The 22704-nt window shown below is 41.1% G+C and overlaps 1 protein-coding gene across 1 annotated transcript in view; it reads right to left on the bottom strand.

Moving 5' to 3' along the window:
* Positions 1-14209: 14209 nt before the first annotated feature.
* LOC130164486 (cytochrome P450 26B1) overlaps positions 14210-22704 on the bottom strand; it is a 34999-nt gene continuing 26504 nt past the window's right edge. The window contains exons 3-7 of the mRNA XM_056369252.1: positions 21325-21443; positions 20802-20958; positions 20468-20623; positions 18427-18711; positions 14210-18154 (exon numbers count right to left, since the gene is read on the bottom strand). Of these exons, the coding sequence (XP_056225227.1) occupies positions 17762-18154; positions 18427-18711; positions 20468-20623; positions 20802-20958; positions 21325-21443 (1110 nt within the window). The 3' untranslated portion in view covers positions 14210-17761. The remainder of the gene's footprint in view (positions 18155-18426; positions 18712-20467; positions 20624-20801; positions 20959-21324; positions 21444-22704) is intronic.

Below are 22704 nucleotides of genomic sequence, written 5' to 3'. Positions count from 1 at the left end.
AAAGTTCGCTAGAGTTGAACTTCCATTGGAGTGAGCTGATTTTAATCTGAAATCTTGCAGTTGTAAATGCCGAACCTGAAGACAGGAAACATGCTGCAAAACCTGCCTTTACGTTCAGCTGGTCAGACATCATCTTCATTTCATTTCTTCCTCTTTGTTGTCCTCTCTCTTTCTTATATTCCCACTTTTCCTCTCATTTCTTCTCCTTCCCTCTCTCCTCTCTTTCTCATCGTCTTTGTCATTCATCTGGTTCTCTCCCCACTTCTGATCTCACTTTCTTTCTCCGTCCCCCCTCATCCTCCCTGTATTCTTCCTTTTCCTTCATCCCTCACTCCTTCTCTCACAGAGTGACTTATTGCTGGGACTCCAGCTGAGCTAGCAGACCAATCACAGATCAGCTTCTCTTCCTTCCACGCCGCTCATTTGCATAACTGGTCGATGAGTGATGAGCGTTGGAAGAATGCACTCCCTCATGGATGGATGGATGTGTGTGTGTGTGTGGTTTAAAGTATAAAGCCAAACATATGGTATATGTGTATGTATTTGTGTGCCCATCCATCAGTATTGAAATCTGTTTTTCTGTGTAGCAGCATGTGCTAATCTGAGTTTCCATGTATTTACATATATATATTTGGAGGTTTGATATACTGTCTGTGTGTGTGTGTGTGTGTGTGTGTGTGTGTGTGTGTGTGTGTGTCTATTCGTCATTCGCCAGCTTTCCAGCATCTTAAGCCCCCCTCCAGTCTTTCGTGGCATCAGATGAACTTGAGCAGAGGTCTGGGACACAAACCAACATCCTGGTTGCTTCACTAAAGAGCGTCGTGCCCGCTCTGCTGCCCAGCCAACAATATGACAACAATAACATTTTACCCCATTGCTTTCCACTCCAACAATACATAGAGAAGATCGTGGATTTTATATTTTTAAGAGGGGGGCAGGAATTTTTCTGGGATTTAGTGACAGTAGGAATAAGAATCCATGAGATTTAAAGGCTTGGCAGAGACTTGCTGAAGCTGAGTTGTTACGTGGCATTTTGAAAAGAATCCTGGATAGATCTGTCTTCAGTTTTTCTGGCCCCCTTTTTTTTTTTTTTTTTTTAAGTGTATTTTGCTCTTATTTTGTCTTCATTATTTATTTGTTTACTTCCTTAAAGCCTCCACTTACTTGCTGATGCAGCCGTTCACAGCAGTTGACAAAGAGCAGACTGTTGAGTTGATCTGAAAAATTTGAGACGAAGGCGAACTCAGCACAACATGAGCCGGGCCTGAGACCACAATCGTATTTAAGATATAAAACAGTTTATCTGAGCCTGGCAGGGGGTTCGGATGATGCTTAGTACAGTTATAAAACCACATTTTTACACAACAGCAGCATTGGACCTGAGCTCACCTGCACTAAGAAGAGACAGAAGTTTTTGTTTTTTTTGAGTACATACCAGGTCTGCACTGTAACATACTACTTTCAGGAAATAGCCACAGTCACGCACTCTTAAGTCAAACACTGACAAAAGCTCCGACCTTCTCCCGCTGACTGGGCTTTCATATGTTGCCAAACTAACTGACAGCGATTGAAATGGAAACAATACAACCTTAAACAGTCTCACAAGCTCACTCAAGTACGGTGTGACAAGGTTTAGCTTGCTTCAAGCAGTGCGAGTAATGATTGACTGTTCTCCTTGGGGCTTGCCGTAGCTGTGCAACGCTATGAATTTGTATACTCAAGTCGATGTGACTGAACTCAGCTGCCACCTTTACATACTTGCTGCCATTGTCTACCATAATAGATTACTAGATAGATTAATAGATTTTTGTTTATTTTCTGTAGCACTCCCCTTATGAAGCTTTCAACCGTAATGTTGCTGAACTTGGACCAAAGTGCTCAGAAAACTCCACATGCATAATGTCAGACTTCAAAAACTTAATATTGTTTTCTTAGATCAGGTCAATACAAAACTAGAAGATCTACTGCCTGAATGGGAGCGAAAATACTGACTGAACCATGCGTTGGTGTCTCCAAGACACAGCCACCCAGACTATGACTATGCATCAGTCAAAACAAACTATTGGTCATCAGTACCTGTGTGTGTGCTTTAGGGATCCCTGCCCATTTGTGTGACTGTTGGGAAACGCCCAGGGCAACCTCTGGTTCAGCACCCTGGACAGCGTTCGCGACATTAACTGAATATTTTGGAAGGATAAGTTGGTTTACCTCCGTTCAGTGCCAGCACATCACAGCAGAACGCCTTTCGATCAATTTGCCTAAAAGGTGAATCAATACCTAGCACTGGATATATTTAGCGGTCCATGCTTTTATATACGAAAGCGATGCAACACTCAAACTTGAAGAGGTCAAAACTCCAGCAACAATCGCAGTAAACAGAAGAACTTCATCAGGCCGATGCATTTCCGCCTCCGAAAAATGTTCCCAGCAGCATGTTTGTTCATCAGGATTCAGATGCAGTTTGTTATCATTGCTCTGTGCCAGTGATATCATAACAAAAACATTATTGCAGCTGCCTGCACTACGACGGAAAACAAAACCAAACAAAAAAACACTGCGGCTGGAGCCAGGACCTCGCCCCGCCCATATGTTTGGGTTTGATCTGTTCTGACCTGGCAATTCTCCTCCGGTATTTTTGGGCTGTTTAACCTGAAGATGTGATTTCTATTCATAATAGACATACTGCCACAAAAAAAAAAAAAAGAAGTTGTTTGACATTTACAATCAGTCACGATCTTGCAGAGTTGGACGAGAAGATCGATCCTACTCAACATATGTGTTTGTGAAATTTGTAGTTAGAGCCAGCAGGTGGTTAGCTTAGCTCAACATACACTATGAGATTTTCTGTTATGTATCTTCCCATAAAACAAACATATTATTTTCACGTCAGTTTTTGTGCAGATTAAACAAGGAAAAGATATAACGTGTTAATTAGTGAGCTCTAATGATGCTAATGTGGATTGTGTTGTCTTTGGACAGAGCCAGGCTCACTATTTTCCCCTACTTCCAATCTTTACACGAAGCTAAGCTAAACGTCTGTTGGCCGTAGCTTTATATTTAATGTATTGACAGTATCAGTTTTCTCATCTGACTCTGTGAAAACTTTTTTCTTCCTTTATGAGAGACAAACTCAAACATCGCTCCATCCCCTTGTTCACTCTTATCAACAGACTATGAGTAAAGAGCGCTTTAGCCACTAAGGATTTACAGCCATACTATAATAGTACTATTAGCTAATGGCAGTGCAACAACATTAGCTAACTACTTCCTTCTCATTACTGAGGCTACGATTCAAACTGTCTCTCCGTAAAGTTTGTGTTGGCACAGACGCTCCGAGCAGCACAGATGCAGTGAAGTAAATTATGAGCATGTACCTCAATGACAAGCTTTCAGCACTTGGCAGCGTTGAAATCGGCTGCTTGAAATCTACGTCGATGAGCATCGCCAGCTCCGTGCATCAAAGGGCCCAAAATGAATTTTAAAGAAATGTACTTGGCTTCTGTTAATTTACCTGGGCGGACCGCCTGGATATTAGCACTGTATGGGAAACATGGGTTTTTTAAATGAACTCTTCAAATGTCAGTACATGACAAACTCACATTTGTGCGGTCGGGATTTGATTTGTTTCAAGATCAGATAAAGTAAATGGAAGGGATATTTTCTCTTCTTTATGTCTCATTGACACAGTTTGTTGGACGTGCAACAACTATTTCAACGGTCTGTTTGTTTTAAATTTTTTTGTCAAATATTTCCTGCTAAGAGTATCTTACAACTGTTACATACAGTCTCAGTTTGTATAAAGACAGGGACCAATTATCATATCATCATACGCTATTTACCTTCTCAGTCTCTCTCCACATCTGCCTTTTCCCTCCTTGATTGGTTTTGCGTTGCTGAGTTTCATCCAAAAAGGACATCTTTTCAAACATTTAAACCTTTATCTGTGACAGCTGCGGTCAAGAATGTCCATACCAGGAAGATGGCAGCGCTAGTTGGTGGTTTGCAAGCTTAAAACAACCATCTATGTTTACCTGACAACCAACATCTCGTGGCAATGTGAATGCAACAGCCCTTTCCCAGTGGCAAAGGCGGTTGTAGTCGATGATTACTGGCTTTATAACCAAGGAAACTTTCTTCCTCCCGAAACAACAACACCAGTTGGTATCGTGATTGTTGTTGGTGGTAGAATCGGTATAACTTTGACCATAATGCTTTGAACATGACCCTAAGTAATCTGGATACCTAATGAAATAAGTTGCAGTCATACTGGTATTCATAAGATTTCAATGTATTACCTGGGAAACAGCTGCTGCCAGTTTCCCTTTTCCTACCAGCAGCAGACATTGTGTTCTTTTACACGTGAACACAACCTTTTTATATCTGTATCAAATTAGTCATGGTAGTGGCGTGGCTCTAAAGATGGCAAGGTCGGTCGCTCGGTCCACCACTTTAGCCCAGAAACTATTGAAGTCATGCCATTTATGGAAATTGTCAAAATTTTGGACACTTTTTGGACATTTTTTTCCTCTAGCACCACCATGAGATAAACATTTTTCTTTTTGGATGCTTCTGATGGTGTGCGAGATTAAACAAAAGGAAAAGGTCCTGAGGAAGATCAAACGTGCACAGAGGGCAGTGTTTGCTAATCCAGATCAGACTTCCATTGATCCTCCTGCTAGCTGCTAGCAACTGTTGATTTTGCTCATCTGCATTCCCAGTATGCTTACGCTTACGCTTTGCAAGAGCTCAGATCGAAAAACTGGATCACATTTCCTCCTCCAGAATTTGTTTGTGACAGCAACAAGACCTCGGACTTAAAAGGGTCCCGGTGCAGTTGTTTTGGTCAACACCCGGCTACGATCACTGTGTTCAGATCTGGTGCACAGTGAGTAGTTTTTGTGTTTGTGTATTAGGGTAGTGTGGTTGCTCAGTGGGTTTGGACTAATTCCTGATGTCCGTCCTTTCATCTTTCATTCCACAAACATGTTTAAGTCAGGTGGATCAAAAATCCAACAAGACCTCGCCCTTCAGTGCATGCTGGGATATGCCCCAGCTGTTTACCAGCCCTTAAAAGCCATGTAAAGTATGGGAAATGAACTCCTCACTTCTTCTGTGTTTGTCTCTTTGGGTTTTTTTTTTTTTTTTTTTTTTTTTGGTTTTCTTCTGCTAATGAACAACAGCGCTGCTCTTCTCCTCGTCTCTTTCTCTGCATCTGTCTGCCTCTTTCTCCCCCTCCAGACTCTCTATCTTTTCTCCCTCCCTCCCTCCCTCCCTCCGTGTCTTGTTCTCTTTTCCATAATAATTAGCTCCCCTCCAGCCTGACTTCAAACCCTGTGGTCGGAAATCTGCATTCCGAGGATGGAGAGAGGCTGAGGAAGACGAGGGGAGAAGGAGAGAGAGAGTTGGACGGAGAGGGAGGGCAGACGGCTGAAAGAAGCCATTGTTCCTTCATAAAAGCAGATAAGAGCCCAAGAACTGGAGGGCAAGTGAAGTCAAAATAGTCGGTGTGTGTGTGTGTGTGTGTGTGTGTGTGTGTGTGTGTGTGTGTGTGTGTGTGTGTGTGTGTGTGTGTGTGTGTGTGTGTGTGTGTGTGTGATGGCACTGATAAAGAAAAGGAGTTTTCCTCAACAATTTAGATGTTAATGGGTTGATAGAGGAGGTTAGCTGGCGGGGCCAAGACACAAATCTGATACACACCTCCTCCTGCTTTTCCTTTTTTCTTTTTCTCATATCTTTCCCTGTTCCTCCTTATTATCTTCTTCCCCTTGTTTTTTTTAGCACTTTTTTTCTCTCTCTCTCTTTCTTTCTCTTCTCTTTTCTCTTGTGTTTTTCCTTCATCCTCGCCCTCTTTTCATTTCTCCTTCCCCTTGTGCTTCTTTTGCCCATCTCCTCACCTTTTGCTCCTTTTCTGCTTCACCTTTCTTTTTCATTTTTCCCCTCTACTCCCTGTTTTTCTACTCTCCTGTCCCCCTCATCTGCCCTTTCTCACTCCTTTTTCCTTCTCCTGAAGTCGTTTTCAATCATTTTACTCTCTTTTTGTGTTCCAGTTTTCCCCCCTCTTTCATTTCTTCTCCACCTCTCCAGCATCCTCAGCCATTTTCTTTACCCTTCTTTCATTCCTCACTTTCTTTCTCATTTTCCCCTTTCCTTTTCCTCTTTTTTCTCCTCTTATTCTCCTCCCATTCTCCCTATTTCTAAGACGAAGGCAACAACCCTCTAAAATAACACAGTTCTTATTCTTCACTCTGACAGTGGGGATGTTGGAGATGTGATTGGGTGCAAGCACCTCCAACAAACCCAGTCAGGAACACCCAGTAAGTAATGATGAAAATGTGACCACAAGGCGGAAGGATACGGCATTCCCCACCCTTTTTTGTCAATGTCCAATTAGATGAATTTAAGGTAGTATATGTGGAACATGTATGAAGGTATAATACAGGTGTGGAGGCACGTGTCTGGCTCATCAATTATTGGTTTGTTCTGGTCTAAACCCTTTTATTTGGGATCAGATTACAGCCACTTTTAAAAGAATTGTGGTCCAGATCTGCAATAATTCTAATCAGAACCACCCAGAAAATGTTTAAACCCATTTAATTACTTTTTATTTCATCAGACCAGATTCGACTTTTCATAGAAAACAAGAGACAAATCAAATACGACTTTTATGAGACGCAATAATGAAATACGTGTGAGATGTGAGATTATGAGATACTTGAAATTGCAACTGTACGGACAAGGAAGAAATGGATGAACTCTTGTCGAGTTACTGCAGGAAAAAAAGATGATCCCAATAAATACTGTATTACACATGATGCACAGCTGTTTCGTAGTCTGGTAGTGTAAGTGTGTTTGTGATTTGAAAAAATCCTGCAATCTGAGCCTGATTAAAACCTGAAATGTTGAACGTTTGAACCCTCGTCGTGAGCCAAATGGCCACCTTCTCCTTCACACAGTGGCAGGACTCCATGGAGATTACTGGCATGCTTAGAAGCTCTGAATATTTAACCACGTTCAGATCAATCGCTGTCATCAACTGGAAGAAGCCAGAAATCTCTCATACTTTATCCCTCTCCTCTTTTCTTGCTTTCTCTTTCTCTTCAGTTTTATCTCCTTTTCTGTTCTGGCTATCTCTTCCTCTTTGTCCGTCTTTCTCCCCAATTTTCCCTTTCCCTCTCCTCTTTCTCACAACCTCAGTTTTTAACAGGAGAGTGCATTCATGTTATGTACCAGTCACTTTCATTGATCACTGTTGCCCTCATTTCCCTGGTGATATGTCACTCGTAAGATGACACGAGGCTCAGCTTTCCTTTATCAATCAGACGTATTGATTTGACTACCCTCTCATGGTTTGGGGTTACAGTGAGAGTATGTGAGAGATCATGTTTTCTTTTAGTGGCATGTCAGCGTTTCATCATTGATCCCTAAGCCATTGCCATGAGATCGGTATCAGACTCCTTGTCTATAAAATAAACCTTAGCCTTTTCTTTCTTTAAATATGTGTTTTTCCTACTGTGAAATTGTTACTATTCTTTCTTATTTTAATTATCCCATGTTAGGGAATAAAATATGGGGATAATCTGACTCTTTGTATATTATTGGCATGGAAACCATCAAATGGAGAGAAAATAAATTCAAGAATATCTGCACTGACATTAAAAAAAATGCTCAGATTGGCAAAAATAAAATCATCTATAAATACAGGAAACACAACCACATGGACATGTGTAAGTGGATATGCACAGTTCACCAGCACACAGCTCTTGTGCCAGTGGTCAATAGGGTGATGTCACTGTCTGAACCTAATACTAACTTTGTTAGCGATGTCATCAATAATTCATAATCAGCCTCTTTGGGGTTAAAGACGGAAACAAAACAACACACATCAGCCTTACTCAAGGTTGAGTTTTCTATTGTGATGAAACATACTGTATACATGTGTTTTTAATCGAGTTTATAATATATATATATAAAGAATACATTCTTCATTCAATCATTTATTTTAGTTAAATCAATATATTGAAGAAAATCAATACATGTTTTTATAGACTTTAAATTAATTTTATAATATTTGGGGGTTGTTTTAATCACTTATTTATGTTTTCTTCCCTACATGTTACCTTATGCTCTCATGATGCATTTTGGGAGATAGGTGGCGCTGTTGGGCACTTAAACAAAATTAGGTAATTTGTGTTCATGTTGAACGAATACCAGAGTGATGTGATAGTGAGACTTTCATGTCAGGTCATGTAGGTTTCATATCAAAGGATGAGCACGTCCATGGACTCACTTCACACACACACACACATACACACACACACACACACACACACACACACACACACACACACACACACGTACTCAATACATATTTTATTTATTGTTCAAACTACTGTTCTGCATATGTTCTGGTGTGTGTGTGTGTGTGTGTGTGTGTTCTTATACTTCTATCTTTGTGGGGACTAGTTTAAATTTTAGACATTTTGAGGACATTTTCTGGAAAGTGAGTGACATCCTTGCTTTTTCAAAGAGTCTGTTTGAGGGTTGAGATAAAGTTTAGGGTGAAGTTTGGGGTTACAGGTAGGGAATCCATCGTGGGTCCTCACAAGTATAAAAATTACAAACGTGGGCGTGTTGGTGTTTGTTCTTTGAACTCAGTTTGACTCCTGCACCTGCTGTGCTTCAGACGCATCATTACGAGTTCACCTGAAGTTCATGACCTTACACACACAAACACACACACCTGTGGTAATCCCCACAGTTTATCTATGATTTTATCTTCCCATCATCACATGAATTTTTGCTTTTCCTTCTTTCGGTGTGTCATGAAACATTTCCTTTTTAGCTGTTATCTCTGTCCCACACTTCTTTCTCTTCTTTTTCTCACTTTTTTGGTTTTGTTTTTCTTGGTAGTGCAGTCAATCATGTTATGCAACGGTTTCTTCCTTATGTTCTTTTTTTTATTTCTCAGAAAGTCGCACCTTTTCTCTCACTTTCTTTTTCTTCTCTACTGCAAAGAGATTAAATAACAACACAGTAGCCAGATCACTATTTCAGTTTGTGACCAGTGTCAACTGAAAACGAAACTTTGTGATATCTGTTGTCTATTTGATATCAACAGTTCAGGACTAGGGGTCATTCTGTGGACTCTCAGCAAAATCACAGCTACTTAAATTTCTTTGTCATGAGAGAAGAATGACTGTTTTTCATTTTCACATATTTATTTCCATCAAAAGCTTCAGCATTATTCAGTATTGCTGTTTCTCACCGGAGAAAATCCTTGTTTTGACCATTTCGTCTGTTTCATGAAAAAATCAGATGAATCATGATCAAATATATTGTTATCAAGCTATAGCTGCTACAGCTGAAACGCACACTCCTCTCTGGGTAAAGCGAATTCTCCCACTCTTGGCCTTTCTTTATCATATACTGGAGAACACACAAACGGTTATCAAGGTAAAATTGAAATGTTAGAAATGGGAACAACTGTGTGTTTTGGATGTAGGATCTGGACCTCTTTTTATTAAGGTTTCTTTTAAGATTTTTCTTTTGATTAGGCACGGAAGAAACTGGCAAAATCTGAACTTTATGGAGCAGAATTTATTTGAAAATCCTGAAGAAATAACAGAATGTGACTGGGTTTTATTCAGTGTATATCTGGCTGCACATGGACTGCAGAGTGATGAATGGACAGATGGATGGATGGACGGAGGGTGCAACCTTCTCAGATGGGAATTTCTGGAACAAAATATTACATGAATCAACTCGAAAGTACTTGACATGAAACATTTTGGAACAGCTTCTGTTGTTAGATGGGACCAAGAGGGCGAACTTCCAAATAACTTCCATCTCTGCTCATTTCCTTTGATAGTGATTGCATGCAGTACCAACATTGGTAAGTCATAAATGTTTTTTCTGGATGTTGTACATCTGCGAAAGAGCAGATACGAGTTGCCAGCCGGAGCCGTTGGCTCAGTACAGCCAGATTTAGAAAGAAATGACACACCAGGAGTAGTTCACACAAGTTTGACAGGCCATCATGCAGGAAAACCCCGCATTACTGCAACGAGGAAAATCACACTTCATACATACTGAAACACATGGCAGGTTACCAACAGATGTTTAATGCCTATTTGGAAATACTGACAATTGTGCAACAAAGTGCCCTTAGGCAAAGTCATATTCAGACAATGAAATGAACTAATAAGTTGTACGTGCACCAGGAAGATTTTAAGGAAACCTGATACTTTTGGCAGTTTGGCAGTGAGACAAATTGCACTGTATGCCACTCACTGTTCTTTCTTCTCCCTTTCCTTGCAGCACAGAAAGACGTTATTGTCCCTTTTTTGTCCCCAAACCCTTTTTTAGTCTTTTTGTTTTTTGATTGTTCTTTGATGAGATTGACATTTCCTGCAGTTGGAAGCTCGGTGCCAGAAGCTTCTGCTGCTTCCGGCTGCAGCCTCACTTTCTTTATGATAGAAAAACCACTCAGGGCCTCTTACAGGAAACAGTGTTTGCTCTGAGATGAAAAAATCAAACTGGCTGACTTCCAAAAGCAGATTTTTCTGAAGATCTTTATAAACTTTGAACAGCAGTTTTGCCCCCAGGACTAGTAAAGAATTAAAACTGCTGACGCCTCCTTAAACTTCCAGGTAGAGTAGTTTTTTCCTGCACTTCGGGATGCTGATAGTTGACTCACACACTTAAAGGCTACAACCTCTCTGCTGGGTCGCACCAAGTCTTCATAATGCAGTTATTAAGATTATTTGTCATGTAAAATAAAGAAAATGGTCTCTGTAAACATTGGCATCTCTGCATCATCATGGGCTGAACTTTCAAAACGAAATGGTATTAACAAAGCAAGCTAGTTTAGCATGCTAATATTTGCTATTCAGCAGTAAACACAAAGCACAGCCAAGGCTGATGGGAATGTCTTTAGTTTTCCAGGTTTCTGATCATAAATTGATTATTAGACAAATTAAAAAAATCTGCTTCTGAGAAACTAGAGTCACATACTGAAATGTGAAAATGTAAAACAGCTCTTGTAGTGTTCTCTCTTGATGGAATTTAAGTGTTTTGACCTGATGATCATCATCATAAATTCTGCTCCATAAAATCCAGGAAGCCCCGTCAATGACCCCTAAAAGTCCCCAAACTGTTGATATGAAATTGAAAACACACATCATAAAGTTACTTTTGCTTTCATTTGACCCTGGTCACACGCTGAAATGCTGTGATGTGAGAAAATTCAGGGGATCACCTAAGTCTTTAGTATACATCATTTGGGTATTTTTAAAGTGTGAATATTTTTGTGCCGATCCATCAAGGAGATATTGAGATATTTTGAGTGAAAGTTTTGACCTCCCAGTGGCACTAGAGGAAAACTCGGCGGATTCCCAATGTTGTGAAAGTTTGTCGCTCTGGGAGCCTTCAACGGCGGAACAAAATTTCATGACAATCCATCAAACATTTGCTGAGATAATTGTTGGAAAGATGGACCAACAGACCAGCATTCCCATCCCTGCAGAGCCATGCTGCTAAAGAGGCTAAAAAACTGAGGGAAAACAATGCAAACAAGTGGGGAGACAAAGACTAGCACAAAGACCTGTAAAAGTCAGAGCAAGCTGTATTCATTTAAAGGATAGAGATATAAACGGAGAGGCAAAATAATAATTAATCTTGAAATACACATTCAGTTTCTGTTTTCCTCATCCTATGAATTCTTCCCTTTACTTTATAAGTTTCTAATCTTGACTAATCTGAACTAAAGTCCTCAGTGCTACAGGATTTGGACTAAATCACAGTCCTGCATGAAGTTTGTGACTATCATTCAGTTTCAATGTCTCTCTCATTTCTCTCTCTTTTTATCTTCCTCTCATCATCCCGTCTTGAGATGAGCGGTCACACTCCTGCTCCCGCAGCGGTCTCGTACTGTTGACTCAGTCTGCGCACTGATTGGTTATTGTCTGTTCTCAGGAGCTCTGTGATTCCTAATAACCTGCAGCTGAGGGTTGGACTGTGTGCTGGTGCATCCAGCCCGCTGGATAATAACTGAGGTTTAATCCTTCAGAGGAGGAAAGAGTCACAGCTGAGAGGACTCTGTCTTTCATCATCAGATTCTCTACTTGTCTTCCTCCTCCAGTCCCCCGCCACTTTCTCTTTGTCTCCTCTTCATTTGTTTTCTTTTAGTTGCTTTAACTGATGAAACAGAAACGGGAGCATTGATCTCTCAAAGACATAAAATGATCTGCTTTCATTTTCCTGACGGTGCACCTCTTAACAGTTGTGGGAAGAATCACTGTCCCAGTTTGTTAAAGCACTGATTTCACTTTAATCATGAAGATCATCCTTCCCTAAATGTAACCTAACATGAACCACAGAAGAATCGAAAATGACCTATATTGCGATACCTACGCAATCTGTTATTTCAATAATGCTTTCTGGTTTGGTTCAGTTGCAAGAGAAGAAGGTTTTACTCTTTATCTGGAGCGTATCATCCAGTGAGTTCTCTGCTTATGTAACTCGCACGTTACACTCATGCAGCACATGTAATGACAACATGACATAACGACAAACATGAAAATACCGACTATTTGTATTGAAACAATTACAAATGTCAACCGAGGTCAGCCGCTCCGTGATCACAGAACTTCCCTCCATTCATGAAAACCATCAATCCGTGTCTACACACACCACAAATAACAGGAGACGGAGAAACACACACACACAAACACTCGGCTCCCTTGAAGTGGTTCATCTTGGAGTATTTAGTGTGGCAATAAGTCTCTCCTGGCGGCAAAGCTACAAACAAACAGAACTGAACTCCTTGTTCTTCCCACAAGCTGTGTGTGATTTTGAGTGTGTGTGTGTGTGTGTGCGTGTGCGTGTGCAAGTACTATGTGTGTCCGCACTGTTAAGCCGGCATTTCTTTCCATCTTATCTTATAGTCATTGTTTGTGAGCATGTGTCTATGTTATCGCTTATTTCCAAAACGTCTTGTGTGCGTTTGTGTGTATTTCTGTATATCTGTGTGTGTCTGTGTGTGTGTGTGTGTGTGTGTGTGTGTGTGTGTGTGTGTGTTTGTGTGTTTGTGTGTTTGTGCACTTTACAACAAAGTCTTTGAAGTGTGTGTCGTTGTGTCATTGTGCTCTTTCTCTCTCTTCCTCTGTCTCTGTTTCTGTCTTCCATCAAGCTAAAGAAAAACTCCCAGTGAAACATCACAGCCGGTTTCTTCTTGATGTTCACAAACCACTGTGATCTACTGGCTGGGAAATAAAAACAAATATGTAGGCATTGAGACATCAGTCAGTCACTGCGCCGAGAGCCCGAACCAGACCACCAGTTTCTTGTGTGTTCCCCACATGACGAGTCTCAGTCCCATTGTTGGGCTCACTTTGAAGAGTTCAATAACAAAGCGGTTAGCATTTACAACAAAAAACATGGCTATAGTTTCATCGACATGGCTATTTTTCAGGAAATTTTTAAGTGTGATTTAATCAAGTCTGTCTAATGTCAGGGTACATTTATTTATGTAAGCACCAAGCCTGTTGAAGATTTGTTGCCAACCATCTCAGTATCACGTTTCACAAATTAGGCTGCTTGTTTCTACTTTGACCCTGCTCTTCTAAAATGATATGAATCATTGATCTGAATGATATTTCAGTCAGAGACACTTATGTCAAGGCACTGACCACACCATATAATTATACACTTGGATATGATGGAAAGGGTCTTGGATGGAGCTCTGAACAAATCTGAGCAGGAACCGTGTTGCTGGTGGAAGGAGCGACCCATGTAGCGTCAGGTTAAAATCGCTGCACCATGCACTTGCATGAATATGATTGGACATCACTCATCAGCTGGTAGCCAAACTGCTGGTCACTCAGCCAGTGAGTTAGAAGCATGAATATAAAGTTTGCTATAGGAGGGATATATTACAACATTTTTTTTTAATTTGATATTCAGGAACCAGATGTTGTGTCCTGTCTCCCACCAGAACATTTTCAAACATTAATTTCTTATTTATTTTTTGCCTAAACACATACTTTTAGCTGTGTAACGATCACTATATCTCAACATACTGCAGCTGCCATGTGCAGCTATTATAGGAATTCATTTGTAATGAAACAAACATACCAACTGTAGTTTTTCTACTTATTTCTTTTGCAAGCTAGGTGGAGGAGAAGAGTACCAAAACAAATCACTATGCAGATATCTTTTCCACTTTATAGTTTATTACAGGAGTACATTTAACAATCACGGTAACAAAAAAAAAAAAAAAGGAAAGGAAGAAAGTAGAACAAGACATTCATATTTAAACTAAATGAACATATTTTCCTGTAAAAAGAAATACAAATATTATGTACAGAATGACATAAGACAGGTTCAGAGAAACCAACAGGTGAGAGGAAGGGGAAGTGTAGTCGCATGGCACTTAAAAAATAGACATACCTCGCAAGTGCTTTCTGTTTTTCCATAATTAATATCAAATAAAATGCAGTGATAATAAGTCTGAATAACAAAAACAAATAATAATTATTACAGTAATCAAATCAACAATATTAACATTTTAAACACTGTTTACAATATAACTGAAATACATAACATTCTAAATACATCCAATATTTACCAAAGACCTTCTCATTTAGGCTAAAAACTCTAAATCTGTAATAGAATAAAAAATAGCATTTCAAATATCTTATAACAACAATATTAATCGTACAATAACATTAATATTAGGTTATTAGTAGACGTAAATAGCTGATTTTCCCCACGGCTTGCTAAAGAAAGGAATCTTGTACAAATTAATATACACTATAACCTATAAATGCTCTTTTTGTTTTCACAAAATGCAAATATTTTAACCAGCTAAATCATATACATACATATATATATATATATACATACGTACATATATGTACATATATATATACATATATATGAAGAGAAAGAAATAGCAAATCTCAATTGATACAAACTATTGCAATCTATAACTCTCAATTAGAAAATATACACAAGAAAAGCAGCAAAAAAAATTTCTATTTTCATATTTTTTCTTTTTATCATGAAGACATCAGTGGTGTGGTTGGTAGAAAGAGTGAACAATATCTGGCACAGGCAGAATCCATCTGGAATGCTATTGGGCAACAGGATCGTCCAATAGGAAAAGCCCTGTGAGCGTGACCCTGCCCTCCCCTGAAACCTCATTGGTCCTTCTCTCTCTCTCTCTCTCTCTATCTCTCTCTCGCTCTCTCTCAAGCTTCGGTTTGGAACTTAGAACTGTGTCCGAGCATTCTAGAATGTCCCAGGGTTCCGCTAACACGTCCCAGAGTCCCGCTGTCGAAGCCTTCCATGCATGGGGAAAATGAGAGAGAAATCTCCCTCTCCATTAATGGAGCACACAAAGCTCTGAGAGTCCTGATTGTGCAATCACCTCAAACAATAAATCTCTTTTAGCTAATAAAGTTGCTTTAACCATGGAAATTGTTTTTTGTTTTTGCATTCTTAGCGTTGATTGGAGGAGCAGCAAGACAGAACGTCACCTTCTCCACAGAACTTAAAATGACTACCCCAAGGAGACGGGAAAATAAAAACAGCACACAAATAAACAAACACAGAATGACAAAGCAACACTCAAGCAGCATGTATGTAGGTCATCTCCTCTCCACCTCCACCTTATCCCTCTGTCTTTTTCTCCTCCTCCAGCTCAGGAATTTGCGCCGATTTGTGAGAGCAAGTTCTTCATCGTATCCTCATCGTGGGATAAAGTCACCGTCCGAGAGAGTACAATCTCAATGCAACTTAGAAGTGTACTTCGTTAATCAAAGCACAGGTTGAGAGAGTTTACAAAGCAGGCCTGGACCTTATTACTGTTTGACCTGGATTCAGTTACTTTTATGTTGTGTGATGCCAATTGGGAATTCCTGTTGGTTGATTCTTCGTGCACCACCAAAATGATCTCCTTGGGGGGGGGGGGGGGGGTACAGAATTGTTGGAGAAGCTAATACGTCAAGTGAGAGAAACACTCACGGAAAACCCCTGATATATTTTTGTTTATGTGAACACAAAGTAATTGAGAGATTTTCAAAAAGTAATCGGTCCAGCTCTGAAACTATATCAGTAAGTAAGTGATAGTCTTTTTATGTGCAGTCAGTCAGAGTTAAATATATTAAAAAAAGCAAAGGCTTATTCATTATTCACCACTATGTCTACTCAGCACCTGAGTTCACACACCACCAAGATTACTTGGATATGCCGTATAAATGGGCAACAATTTGAGGCAATGCAGATGGGCAACCTGTGGGCTGCAGAGACGAAGAAGAGAGTGATGTTTTCCACTGGAGATATTGATAACTAGAAAATCTAGGATCAAGGTAGAATTTGAGAATTTAGGATGTCAGAATATGGGCTTGCAGTTTCTTTGAGTTTCTCGTGAGTGCAGTTTCTATTCTGTCTCTTGATCACTTCCTGTTTTTTAGGGTTGTAATTTGGAACCCAAAAGAGAAAGTGTACTGAATGATTACGCCAAAAAAAATGGCATTCATCTTCCAGCAAGAATTGAAACTAAAGACTCTTTTAAGTTTTTCCCCTTTACATTTCCAATGTTTCTTTGTAATGTTGGTAGTTTGAGAAGCTTATTTTTGCTGTACGGCGCATGAATGGAAGCAATATGGAAACCGTTGAGTTAAAAATCAGTTCATGAAAAAACAGCAGGCAACGTTGTCGCAAGAAACAGAACAAATTGCCCATTTATATTAAATGTTATGTGTTCTGCCCTTTTAAAATATGCAGCCAGTACATCTCCCAAATCAGAACTACATCCCTTACATTTTTAAGCGCAGCCCTTCCCTTCGCTGCCTAAATTGATACTTGACTCTCATTAGCGTCACAAATATAAACTGTATTTACTGCATCATGATACAGCTCGCTTGAAGAAACCGTCAGAGCCAATCTGACAAGCTCAGCAACATGTCAATCTGTGCCACAACTTGCTACCCACTGTGCTATGATCCTTTTCACTGCATGTGTAAGCTAGTAAACAATTTGAATTTTGATAGACCTTTGATGGAAAACACCTGAAAGAAAGCCACCGCTGATTTCTGTCATTCTTTCAAATCTTTTTCAACTGAGAAGAAATCGAGTTGAATCTCGGTGGCAACATGAAGAAGCCTGACCACAAATTTACCAATTTTTGGACCAGAAAATCTCGAACTTTCAGTATATATTTCCATCTCTTTTACCCTGCTAGACAACTGAAATGGTCCACTGATTTTGATTAAGCACAAGCAAAATGCTAACATATCATTCTTTCATCCTATACCCTGTTTCATCCATCTTGCCATTCTTCCATAACTATCCCTACTTATACTTTTCTTGTTTCAACACTTCATTTCGCCAAAAGTACCACCATACCTCTCTTTCTCCCGTTGTGCACTACCCACATTCTCTTTCAAATTATATTACATAGCTTTTTTTGTACATACATTTTGTTTGTATATTTCTTTAAAAAAATACACAGAATAGAGCATAATTAGGAACTTTTTTGGCAGCTTCTTCCTGTCTCAGAGGAAAGTCTCAATCATCATCAGTTGTAAGAAGAGACGAAGACTTCTGCTTTTCTTTTAGTCTGAAAAAAACCTCCAACTTGTCAGAACAAAGGTGGAGAAGAAAAGATAACTCTGATATTTCTTTCCTTCCTTCAATCTTCTCCCTAAAGACCTCTTCGATCACTAACCCCCACCCCTACTCGTCAACTCTCTGCCGTTCAGACTGTCGCTCCCAGCAGCTCTTCTGACTTGGCCATGATTTCGTTCTGGTTGGAGTCCAAGCCGTAGAACTTGACCTTGAGCCCATCGACAGGGTGGACCACGGGTACCGTGACCACGCGGGGGAACTGCCGGGTGGCCAGCTCGAAGCGGCTGGTGCAGGCCAGCTCGATAGCGAGGATGCGTAGGAAAAGGGTGGCGAGCTGCTTGCCCAGACAGGACCGGACGCCACCGCCGAAGGGCAGGTAGTGGAAACGTCCCTCTTTGTCCTCTCCTCGCTCCTGGCTGAAGCGGTCGGGGTCGAAAGCATCCACGTCCTTAAAGACTGCGGAGGTGTCATGGGTGTCCCGAATGCTGTACATCACGCTCCAGCCCTTGGGAATCTGGACTCCCTGGAGATACAAAGACAGAGAAATGTTGAGGGTTAGTTAAGTACGACTTTGTGATGAGACTATGTACTAACTTGTAATGGATAATTATTTTGAAATTAAATGGCAGTCCTTGACTTTTTAGGTAGTTGACTGTACTTTAACTGGACTATCATCATATAAGAATGAAAGCACGATTTGTAAAGCCTGATTTCATCATTTTACGCTTGATAAGAGACACACAAAGAGATATTAAAGAAATGTAAATTGTCTGTAACAATCACTGGGCCACTTACATCAAGTTCGAAGGTCTGCATGGCGGTTCGGTAGGCCCCTGAGACGGGCGTAAAGAGTCTCAGCACCTCCTTGATGACACAGTCCAGGTACTTGAGGCTCACGATGGTGTCCAGCCTCAGCTCTCCTTCGGGGCAGAGGCAGCCATTGTGGAGGAGGCCCCTGGCTCTCAGTTCCTCCCTTAGGCGCTCCAGGACAGCAGGATGGCGGAGGAGCTGCATGATGAGGGAAGTGCTGGCGCTGGCAGTGGTGGCGAAGGCTGCAAAGATCAACTCGATGGTCGACTCCTGTGGGACGATAGAGAGGCGGGGTGATGGATCAGTGTGTTTATGCTTTTCCTTTTTTGTTAATTACCTTGCAACACAGAGTTCCTGCCCATCACTGTTACTGTTCCCTACATGACCAGAGTTGGGACTGTACTAAGGGGCGTTTGAGTTGATTTGTCTTCACTTCGCTGGCAAGCCAACTGGATTCTCCCTCAGCTTCTGATGGGTTAATTACTTGTCACTTGAACAAAGAGTCCGGAGAGTGGAAATGTAGATGGCAGCGTTATGTGCTGAAGGGTGATGGTGGATATTAGCCAAATGCCAAACGCTCATAGCCCTGATTTTTTTTTTAAGGGAACAGCAGCACAAAATATAGAATTTACGATTCTATAAAAGGGATTTTCACACTCTGCGTGTTATAGAGTCGACATTTGAATTCATTCTTTTCAAAATGTGACTTCATTTTTTTTTGTCGATTATGATGAAGCCAAACTGTGCGCAAACATAACCTGGGACTTCAACCTTACTTTGGGCGCAAATCCACTACCCCACACCTCAGGCCTGCCATTTGTTTCGTAACAACATTGGGCCAAAAAAAATGTCAAAAGCGAATACATAATAAAAAAGTATGTTATTTTTAATTCCTGAAAAGTAACGTGTTTGGAAATATGACGTTTGTATCCAATAACAACATTTAGTAGTACGCCTTGCCGGGCCCATTATTAACGTAGTGGAATAAATAACACAGAGGCTGGGCAGCAACGACTCGCATTATAAACCGCTCATCCGCCATCGTCTGTGTCAAAACACGTCTCTGCCTCACCCTACATGTGTGTCTGCTATATATGCGTGCGTCAGAAAACTGCAGGAGAGTGCTTCAGCCTGGGCCTCTGCGACAGGGGCTCCCCAGTTCACTTTGTGTGTGTATTTATATATATATATATATATATATATATATATATATATATATGTGTGTGTGTGTGTGTGTGTGTGTGCGTACAGGAGGCCTCTTTCAGACCCCTTGCAGGGGGAGTGTTGACTTATTTTTGGCCCTGGACTTAACCCAGAAACCGCAGTGAGCAAGAGAGAAGCAGAGAGAGTTGAGTTTCCACAGAATTCCTCAGAATTGCTTTAATAGGTAAATAGAGGGTGTGCCTGTCCGTGTGTGTGTGTGTGTGTGTGTGTGTGTGTGTGTGTGTGTGTCCGTGTGTGTGTGTTTTTTTTACTGTTACCGTCTGCCTGTGGGCATCAGTCATATTTTTCTTAAAGATGTGTATCATCATAAGTTACTATGTCACACGTGTTACTCATGATCCCATTTGTTGGAGACATTTTTTGACTGTGTGTGTGTGTGTGTGTGTGTGTGTGTGTGTGTGTGTGTGTGTGTGTGTGTGTGTGTGTGTGTGTGTGTGTGTGTGTGTGTGTGCGCCCAGACAGGTTCTCCCAGGCACCACTTTCCTGGGTAAACAGTGAGTGTGTTCTTCTGTATGTGTTACTGTTTGTATGTGTGTGTGTGTGTGTGTGTGTCTTTTACTGGTACTGTCTGCATGTGGGCATCAGCTGAGCATCTCTGCTGTCATATTTGTTCTTCTATATGTGTGACTGTGTGTGTGTTTGCACACATACAGCGTGCATCAGAGTTAGCGTGTTTCTGCGCTGCATGTGTTAATGCTCCCACGAGTGATTGAGTGACTTCTTGTGTGCCTGGCTTCTCTCCAGCGTATGTTTGCACACCGCCTCCTCCCACTCAGGTGATTTTTGAGCGTAGGTGTGTTACCTTCAGCTCCTGCATGGTGAGCTCGGTGCCGTTCTCTTTGGCGCTCTCCATCAGGACGTCCAGTGCGTCGCTGTAATCCTTCCCCTGGGAACACAGCGGCTTCTCCCTGATGGCCTTCTCTATGCTTTTCTGCAGGGTGTCTCGTGCACGGATACCCTGAAAACACACACACACAAAATAAATTTAACCAAGAGTAACCTGCAACTAATCGTCTTTGGGTTAAGGTTAGGGTTTAAACTGTTACTTTGGACTTTAAAGCACCTTAAGTGAGAAAACATACACCTAACCAGAGCATGCAGCACCAAGAGAAGCGGAGGATGTCGACTGCACATACCTTCCTGTAGCCGCTAAACGGCAGGTCTATGGGCAGACTGAACAGGTTGTCAACAAAGTCCTGGAAGGTTGAGAACAGATGCCTCATCTCCTCCTCTGACACCCTGAAGCCCAGCAGCACCCTCACCGCCATGGTGAACGACAACCTCTGGCTCTCCCTGTGGAAAGACGACCAATTAGGTTACATCAAGTAAAACCTTCGTGTGTGTTCTTGTTCCTCTTCACAAACAAACCCGTACAACTGTAAATATAATACAGCTCTTGCAGGTTAGATGTTTCTACCTACGCTGATGCTTCTACTCATGACAATGACAAGAATATCGTTTCTACCTTTTGATGGTTCTGACAACCTTTGAACTCACCGTGTACTAATTGCGATTCTCCTACCATCACTTTTTCTGCAGAAATATTTAGGATATTCTGACCCACTGCGATGACAGTTGTACCTGCAGTCAGATTATAATCTAACAACACCATTTCTACGTGTTCTTTTTCTACACCAGGACACACCCCCCCCAGCGTACCTGTAGACGTTGATGGGCTCAGGGTTGGAGCTCCACACCCGGAGGCTCTCCTGGATGACCTGCTGGATCTTGGGGAGGTAGGACTCCAAGGCCTCGTGGCTGAACACTTTGGCAAACACCTGGGGAGACGGAGGAAGAAGAAGAAGAGGAGGCATGTAGCGCCACTTTAAAAGCAGAATGTGACCGCAGCTGTCTGTTCTCACAGATAAAGATCGGCCACGATTTTTCATTAAACGCTCATAACTTTTACGACTTGGCAGACGCACACAGACGGCACGCAGAAATTAATTTGACCCCAGTGCAAGTCAAAGCAGAGGACAAAGCACTGATTACACACACACTACTGTGATCCCCTCCCTTGTTACAGTCACGGCAGAATGTCTTTAGGAAACCTGGAGCGTGGCAAACCCTGACTCACGGGGCGTGTGAGCAGATGGCAGCTCATTCTAGTGTAATATTTACATTTGTCATATTTTGTGGAAAGGTCAGTCGTTGGACATGGAAGGATTTCTCTGTTTTTGGTCGTTGCCATTTACAAAATGTGATGTAGTCCTTGGTCAAACATGCGTTTATCCATAATCCAGCTGAAATGATGAGTTGATTAATCAATCAGTCCATCAACAGAACATATTTTTGACAATTGAGTAATCCCATATGTCTAGCTTCTGCAGTGCAATCATTTGCTGCTTTTCTTTGCTTTATATAATTTTAAGTTCTTGCACTTTGGGTTTTGGACTGTTTCTCTTACAAAAGCAATTTGATGACGCCTGCTTGGGTTCTGTAAAATTGCGACTGGCATTTTTCACTATACTTTGGCAGTTTATAACCCCAAATTTGGAGGATTGTGTAACCTTGGACCTTCTGAGTGCTTTCTAGTTGTTCTTGTTGGTCAGTGTAGTAATTACGCTCCGTCTTTTTCTAGTCTTTCATGAAAATACTGTGCTTTTCTCCTCATATTGTGTTTGTATATATATATGTTTTATACATCTTTCCTGTCATATCTCTTCAACCTTTCTCCTCTCGCTCGAGCTGCACCTAGACAAGACTTTCCACCCTATTCATTTTCTGTGATGCCCGTTTCTTATTCATCCTCTGATTCTCTCACTCTCCCTCCCTCCCTCCCTCTTTACAGAGACTTATACATTGTGGAGGTTTTCCCCTGTAGTCAGCAGAACTAGAATGACAAGCAGAAAGAGCAAAAGAGAGAGAGAGAGAGAGAGGAGGGGGGGGGGGGAGTTGAGTCTTTCCTGGCGGCTCGTAGTATTTCTTAGTATGAATCAGTCACCAGTCGTCAGTGTTGTTTGGACAAATAACATTCCATCTGATTTAACCTCCAAAACTGTCCTTAAAACAGTCTTGGAAATGATTTAGATGTGGAGA

This window comes from Seriola aureovittata, chromosome 23 (assembly GCF_021018895.1).
Source record: "Seriola aureovittata isolate HTS-2021-v1 ecotype China chromosome 23, ASM2101889v1, whole genome shotgun sequence".
Taxonomy (NCBI): Eukaryota; Metazoa; Chordata; class Actinopteri; order Carangiformes; family Carangidae; genus Seriola; species Seriola aureovittata.
The sequence above is the reverse complement of the archived record's forward strand: the minus strand, read 5'-3'. Positions and strand labels throughout refer to the sequence as shown.